Consider the following 8593-nt stretch of genomic DNA (forward strand, 5'->3'; position numbering starts at 1 on the left):
TTTGTATAAATTAATGTTTCAAAATAGGTGTTTCATAGTGAACATAATAATGATATGGTAAAACATAAGTAACAGTTGTCCGGTTGTAGTTGTGTTATGTTTGCATGTGATATAAATATGAACTTATCAACAAACTTTGTTACTGATAAAACACAGAGTGTCGAGTTCATACAAACTCTTTGTCAGTTCTTATCAGATCTATTTTATCTTTACAATAACAAGTGAACGCCGAGGAAGACTTCGAACTAACACTTTGGTCCAAAACCTGGTTTTAGTGAGACATTGACTTTGTTTTTGTCTGATGGTTAACAACGAACAAAAAATGTTTCACAAAAATCTGCTTTGCTTTGTTTTTCTTGTATTACTTTTATTAGGTAGCTCAGGTAAAGTAGTACTTTATTTTATACTCTTTATTTTAGAATGAGTCACATTTTTAGCGGACCCCGAAAAGGGAAAAGCCATTAATAGTTTTTTTTTTTTTTGTTTTTGTTTTTTTTTGTATTCTGTCTATCAGACAACTCACAAAAAAAGGAAATATATTGAAAACCCGATATCACCACGATACTCTGTACCACGATAAGATCGGGTGCATTTCTTTTCTAAAAGTGAAAAAATTAATGTTTAAAATTAACTATGAAAGCAGTTTGTTCATAAAAATCTACCATTTTACAATTATTCACCAAAACTAGAAAATCGTGGGAAACTATATTGATAAGGGGATATCTATCGATTAAATTTTTAAAACAATAATGCAAACAGTTTCTTTGTTTTAATAATGTTTAAAAAAATAGGCTACTAAATATTTTCTATTATGCAAACTACTACATTTTAAATAAAAAATTTACTTTTGTTTTAACAATGATTTCTATTGTCGCTTCGACACGAAAGATTTTAATTATCTAAGACTCAAAGCCCTTGAGGATGTCAATGTTAACAACTGCTTAGAATTAGCGATTACTAAAGAGCAAGTTTGTAACTTTTCAAAAACGTCAACCCAATGAAAGCTGGTGGGCCTGATGGAATAAAAGGGCGAATCTTAAAAGAATGTGCTGAACAACTAGCTGAACCTTTCCAAGATATTTTTTCTACTTCATTACTAAACCATGAGATACCACCTGTGTGGAAGTCATCTATAATTGTACCTGTGCCAAAGGTTTCCAAACCGAAGGAAATGAATGACTATAGACCTGTTTCACTTACTTCCATTGTGTCTAAATGTTTAGAAAAATTGGTTCAAATGTTTCTTCTGAATGATCTTTGTAATAAGTTAGACCCTTTACAATTTGCTTACCAAAAGGGTAAAGGTGTAGACGATGCCATCCTAAATATTTTAAACTGTGTCTACAAACATCTGGACTTACCGAACACTTATGTAAGATTGCTCTTTATGGATTTCTCATCAGCTTTTAACACTATACAATTTCATTTACTTATTGAAAAGATGAAAGCGTTGCAGATTAGTCCATACATAATACTATGGGCTAATGAATTTTTGACCCAGAGAGCTCAGAGGGTTAGGGTAAACAATGTTATATCTAATGAACGAATAGTTAACACAGGGGCGCCCCAGGGGGCTGTAACATCGCCATTGTGGTTCATTTTGTACACCAATGATTTTCAATCCGATAGTTCTTGTTGCTCCTTCACAAAATTCGCTGATGATGCGGCTCTTCTTGCCCTGCTCTCAGAGAGCTCAGACGTAAATGAGTATTTCAAAGAACTAGAACACATTGAGGAATACTGTAACGATAATTTTTTATTATTAAATGTAAAAAAAACCAAAGAAATGATAATCGATTTTCGTAGGGAAAAGAAGGAAAATGATATTGTTTCTGTAGCTGGAGAGACTATTGAAATTGTGCAAACCTTTAAATACCTTGGTACTATCCTAGACAATAAACTAAATTTTACTGCAAATACTGATTATATCAGCAAAAAAGGGCAGCAAAGATTACGACTACTAAGAAAACTGTCCTCGTTTAATGTTAGCGAAAAGGCCTTGGCTATGTTTTATCACGCTCACATCTGCAATATTTTAAGTTTCATATCACTGCCTGGTATGGCAATCTGAGCATTAAAAATAAAAATAAACTTAATAGAATCCTAAATGCTGCTGGCAAAATCATTGGCAAAAAACAAACCCCATTTGGGCAGTTGTTTGAGACAAACATCTATAAAAAAGCTAACAAGGTCCTCGAAATAAAGAATCACCCCTTTGTGTCAGGATTTTGTGATTTTACCATCACAAAAGAGATACAAGACACCGATAGCAAAGACAAACAGACACAAACACTCTTTTGTTCCCCTGGCAATCAAAGCATTAAATAAGAACAATCTGGTATAAACTTTGTCACATGTAAATTATGAGTGCGTCTGGTGTGAATGTACACTTTGGTTTCTTATAGTTATAATGTTTTTTGTTTGGTGTAATGCACAAATTGTAAGACAAATTTCCTTACGGATAATAAAGATTATTATTATTATTATTATTATTATTATTATTATTATTATTATTATTATTATTATTATATATATCATGGGCGCAGCCAGGAAGGGGTGTGGGGTTCAAACCCCCCCCAGAAATTAAATCCCCCCACAGGTGAGATTTTAATACTAAATCATCACTTACCACAGCACAGCCGAGGGGGTTTTGAGTTAAAAACCCTCTACCAGGGCGTTTTGAGTTTAAACCCCCTACCAGAGGGTTTTGAGTTTAAAACACCCTACAGGGGTTTTGAGTTTAAAACCCCCTACCAAGGGTTTTGCAGTTAAATCCCCCACTTCTATAAACAAAACTAAAAGAAAATGCAAACGACAATCCCCAAATTCCAAGAAAACAGCTAAGGAAAATTTTGACTTTAAAACCGCCTCCAAAAATTACGATAAACCCCCTCTCAATATAAAAAAAGCAAATTAAACACTAAAAATGCTATGAGCGTAGCCAAAGGGATTTTGAGTTTAAAACCCCCTGCCAGAGGGGTTTGAAGCTGAAAAATACCTCTTCCATATTAAAAAAAAAAGCAAATTACGCACTCAAAATGCTATGAGTGTAGCCTAAAGGGGAGGGGGTTGAGTTTAAGGGTTTTGATGCTAAAAAAATACCTCTTCAATATAAAAAAAAAGCAAATTACACTAAAATTCTTTGAGCGTAGCTAAGCTAATGAGGGGTTTTGAGTTTAAATCCCCCTTCTCCAGATGGCTTTTTTTTTTAATTTAAAACCCTTTCAGTTGGTTTTGAGTTTAAAATTCCCCTACAGAGAGTTTTGAATTGAAAACCTCTCTCTTCAATTTCATTTTAAAGCAAACTACAGTCACCAAATTCCTTGACCGTAGCTAAATGGGGTTTTGAATTAAAAAAAACAAAAAACTCCAGAGATTTTTTAGTTTAAAACCCCTCAGCAGATGATTTTGACGATAAAACTTTCCCTTTCGATATAAAATCTAAAGCGAAATACGAGCATGTAATTCCAAGAGCGTAGTCAAGAAAGGTTACAAATTTCTACCAGTGGCTTGGGCTCCATTAATAAAGTGTGAATAGTCATCTGCCGAAATTGAAAAACACTAAATGTGGCTCAACAAAGATGGCTAAGGCAGATTTTAGGAGTCAGTTATAGAGATCGGGTCTAAATCAAAGAAATTGTATGCCGAACTGGGAGTCGAACCCTTAGTAAGGTTGTGACAGAGCGTCGCATGAGGTTTTGCGGGACATGTTCTCCGACAAAATAAATTACGCACAATAAGAGTTGCGGAAACAGCTTGCCGGAAAATGCGCCGAACGGCGCGAGAGGGTCTAAGTGAGTAAAAATAACATATTAGGTTTTTGAAATAAAACTTTTTAATAGCAAGATAATGCACTGTAGATACCTCAGAATATGCATTTTGTTGGCTTTTAATACCAGAAATAGTGCTCGGGTGGGGAGCTTACAAGTTTCCCACTAATTCCAGGAAGAACCTATTCTAAGGCGCAATAAACGGAAAGGGTCAGAATGTAATTGTGTACACACACACATATATATTATTTTTTTCCACCGGGGGGGGGGTCCGGGGGGAATCCCCCCCCCCGAAAAAAATCCTGGCTACGCCCATGATATATATATAAACCTAATAAAATACTTAGAAAGACAAAAAAAATAAAGGCCCATTCCTCGTAGCAAAGGATAAGGTAGCACATGCGAATGCTTGATTTACCCAATTGCAAGTGGAGCATGGAATGGGTTGCCTGAGCCAGCCAGGAAAACCAATGACTTGGCAGAATTTAAACCATTGGTTAACATGCATGACTAGGTTAGCGTAGGAACACGCGTAGGACGTAATCATCTTCTTTTTTGAAGTAATGTCTGTATTTTTATAAAATAAGATGATAAGATAAAGTTGAATATAATTTAAAATTATAATTGATAAGCCGTGATTTATATTATAACAGTTCCTTACATCGCACAGTCATTGAGATACACTTTCACAATTGACCAAAGAGAAAAGTTTCATCCTTGAGGCCTTAAAAGAGAGACTGGCCCGTTTACAAAACAATTCAATCAATTAAATAATCATTCAATAACATCAGTTAGGCCAGGTTCACATTAAACTATATCTTCATTAATATCAGTTCATTGAATACATATGAATATTAACAATGTAATAAAAATAACATTAATAAAATAATAGCATTAATAACTCTCTGAATCCATTTGGACTAACAAGACAACAGTATCTGCAGCACTTTTAAAACTTACACGTCTCTTCCTTTGTATTAGTGAAGGGGTTGTTGATAGGGCTGGGGTTGTTGATAGGATTGGGGTTGTTGATAGGGCTGGGGTTGTTGATAGGGCTGGGGTTGTTGATAGGATTGTGGTTGTTGATAGGATTGGGGTTGTTGATAGGGCTGGGGTTTTTGATAGGATTGGGGTTGTTGTTTCACTATTTATGTTTTAGAACTGTGATTAGCATTTAGAACTTGGACTGCGATTAGCTATTAGAACTTAAAATGTGATTGGCTATCAGAACTTGAACTATGATTAGAACTTGAACTGCAATTAGCTATCAGAGCTTGAACTGCATTTAGCTATTAGAGCTTGAACTGTGATTAGAGCTTGAACTGCATTTAGCTATTAGAACTTGAACTTTGATTAGCTATCAGAACTTCGATTAGCTATCAAATCCTGAACTGCGATTAACTATCAGAACTTGAACTGTAATTAACTATCAAAACTTGTTCCAGATAGAAGAAGATTCAAACATGGTCTGGTTCTACAATGTGTGTGTGTTATTTCTTATTGTACTAGATTTGTATTGAGATTTCAAGTAAGGATGGCTGCCTGATCTAGCGGTTTGCACTTCGTATTGTCGTAAAAGGGTCCTCAGTTCGAATCCTGCCAACTTTTATGCCCTTCCGTACCACGAAAGGTTTGGACTAGGATGCAATATTCTTCATTTGTGAAGAACTGTCCGATCCTTGTAAAACAAAACAAAATTGACATGTTGAAACATGTTTTAGTTACATAAACTAATTATTGCAATATTACACTTAATGAGTCATCTTTATAACACACTAAAATTTCATTAATCTTCAAGTGGCAAAAAGTCATATTCGCAATTATATATTACCATATCTTATGTAATAGCTGAAACTAGTATAGAGACATACTTGAATAATTTTGACTGATTCTAATTACAGAAAGTCTACTAACTGCAGTAGCTACACCGTCGCAACTTAACATAGGTCTGAGCAACTCACTTGATGTTAGATGTTACTACCAGCCATCTAACGGGTCTCCCTCAGCACTAGTCTCACTCATAATTGGTAGGTCCAACAATGGAACAGCCTTCGACGACTTGGCTTCCGTAAACGTATTCTCGGGTCAAAAAGTATTTACGACAGAGGGTGTTACAGCGACTAGCGCCATCAACAACAATGGTGAATCTTATCTTAATCTTCATTGGGATTTTCCTGGTGAGTTTGCTTCAGGAAACTACGAGTGCTCTGCCCAGGGACCGGACGATGTCGGCCACAACTTAGTCATCACCAACACTACAAGTGTATCCTACAGCAAGCCTGATCAAGACGTCCTTTTGGTAAAGATTCGCGAAATGGACGCACTGCTGAAACGCCTGCAGGACACAATTTCAGAGCTGAGAAACAACAACAGTGCCGAAGATATTCGTCTCGCCACCAGCATCTACAACGTTGAGCAATGCTGCATCGCCAACACCAAGAAAACAGATGATATCCTTCTACTCGACAATGTGAGAGACAACACTTACAGAGCCTTACTCTGGAACCTGCAGCCTCAATTTATCAGCTACAACCTGAACAACAGATACTTGATATCAAAAGGCATCTTCCAGAGTGTTCAAGACGCAGAGAAACTGTGCAACGCTTTCAACAGCCACCTTGTGGAAATTAACAGCCCAGAAGAATATAATCTTGTCAGTTCTTGGCTCCAGAACACCACAGACATCAACTACGTCTACACGGGCGTCACCAAAGTCGGAGACCAGTGGATGTACAGACACAGCAATAGACCGGTGGACTACTTTAACTGGGCTGACAGTGAACCAAAAACTGGCGCTGAAAATGACTGCATGTTTATGGAAGTGTCAATGAACTGGCAAATGACGTCGTACAAGTGCGCTTCCCCAAGTCCAATTCATGCCTTATGTGAAGTAGAATAGACCTGTTTTTTTTAATACTATACAATGTATATCCCTTCAGCAGCATCGCAGTTTTTTGTTTCTTTTTTTTTATAAATTTGATTGAACGACACATCCTTCATTGTTAGTTAGATTATTTGTAACACAAAGACAATACAATACAATTTTTTGGAATTTTCTTTTTAATTTGAGAATAAACCGAGCTACTCTAACCTGCTCTCACCTGGTATTCTTATTCAACATATTGACACAGGTAAATAACTCTGAACGTAACACTATGTTTATTGAAACTTAGCAGTGGAGTTAAGGCTTAAAAGCTGGATGATAAATAACAGTAAGTTCCCCTTTAAGACATTGTGATCTATGAAGGTCATCTGTTTCTGTGGCCCACGGTTAACGAGGGTGTCAAGTGGCCAGCACAACGACCAACCGACTTTACTTTTCCACAACTAATGCCAGGTACCCATTAGAGCTGGGTGGACTCAGAAGCATAACATCAAAAAGGTAAGAATCTTTAGCAGAATTCGAACCCAAGAGCCAATGTTCGCCACTCAGCCACCACGCTTCCAAATAACAGTATGCGGACAAAAAAATCACAGCCTCTAACACCTGACATCTTTTTTTACCGTCAACATCCTCACTCAACAAACAAAAAAACATAAAGAAAAACATGTTAAAAGTACTTTAAGAAAACAAAGCTTGTACTAAGTCTAATGGCATCTGTCATGTAAATTATATATGCAACTGACTTCGACATAATAAATCTGTGCGATTAGAAATATTTGTACCTGTGGTTTATGTTTAGCTTTTAACTTGTCTCAATGTGCTCCGATCCTATCGTCACTTGTCTGGGGACCAGTTGTGATTCGGGGGGGGGGGAGAAGAAGGGGGTATCTTGGTGAATGTTTACATGATCGTTTTTTAAATGCACAAAAAAAAAAACTGTTCACTCAGGGTTCAAGAGTCCTCAAGGGGATTAATTCAACTTACACCACCACTTCTGTCAGGTACAAGATACCAAATAAAATATTTAATTACCAAAAGATATTTAATTGTTTTTTTTTATTGATTCTTGTGTTGTCAGGCAAAAGAAATAGTTATGCGAAATTTCAGCTTGGATCCGAGATTGTGTGTGTGGAGAAATAACGTGTACAAACTTTCTTACAAGACAGACAGACACACAGACTGGGTGAGTTGATAGAAGCTTTGTAAAAAAAACAAAACAATATTAGTCTAACTAAAAAAAAAAAGATTGGTCTTAATATGCGCAACTCCCATTTCACTATAACAATACCTAGCACAGACTGGGTACTTTTACAAAACCTATGTAACACTTGAAAATATTTCAAAAATTAATAAGTATCTAAATTATAATACTAGCGTGACTAGCTAGGCTATAAATGTCTATTGGTTATATTGGCAGAAACCCACTTTTTTGTTTGTTCAGTACTTCCGTTGAAATGACACGCATTAAAACTCTTCCCCTGATATAATTCCACCCATGAGTTCAAGTATCTCTCCCCCCAACTCTTCCCCTTATCGAGTTTCAGCTTCTGAATTGACTATCAGAGTAGTTGGCAGGCTCTGTGCTGCAGAGTAGTTGGCAGGCTCTGTGCTGCAGAGTAGTTGGCAGGCTCTGTGCTGCAGAGTAGTTGGCAGGCTCTGTGCTGCTGGCTGGAACCTTTAGTCTTCACCCTACGCATCGTAGACCATTACACGTAGACTTCTGGCATCTAGAACATCCATGATGTAAGCGAGGTTACTATTAACATATTTGTTGAATCATGATATACTTTATACTATATATGAGAGTGCTTGGTGTATGATTAAGAGTCTTATCTGCTGGTAACAAAAATGTTCATGGAAAGTGTAGTCAGTTGTATCTCCGCCAACGTTGTATTCTATTCAGGTTCAACCTTACAAAGTTAGCACTAGGTATACTGTT

General features: G+C 36.5%; 1 protein-coding gene across 1 annotated transcript; it reads left to right on the forward strand.

Moving 5' to 3' along the window:
- Positions 1 to 237: 237 nt before the first annotated feature.
- On the forward strand, positions 238 to 6860 carry LOC106077492 (uncharacterized). The gene is made up of 2 exons (XM_013238237.2): positions 238 to 383; positions 5672 to 6860. The coding sequence occupies exons 1-2, from the start codon at positions 302 to 304 to the stop codon at positions 6667 to 6669; spliced, it is 1080 nt and encodes a 359-aa protein (XP_013093691.2). The 5' UTR covers positions 238 to 301; the 3' UTR covers positions 6670 to 6860.
- Positions 6861 to 8593: the final 1733 nt, after the last annotated feature.

This window comes from Biomphalaria glabrata, chromosome 6 (genome assembly GCF_947242115.1).
Source record: "Biomphalaria glabrata chromosome 6, xgBioGlab47.1, whole genome shotgun sequence".
Classification (NCBI taxonomy): domain Eukaryota; kingdom Metazoa; phylum Mollusca; class Gastropoda; family Planorbidae; genus Biomphalaria; species Biomphalaria glabrata.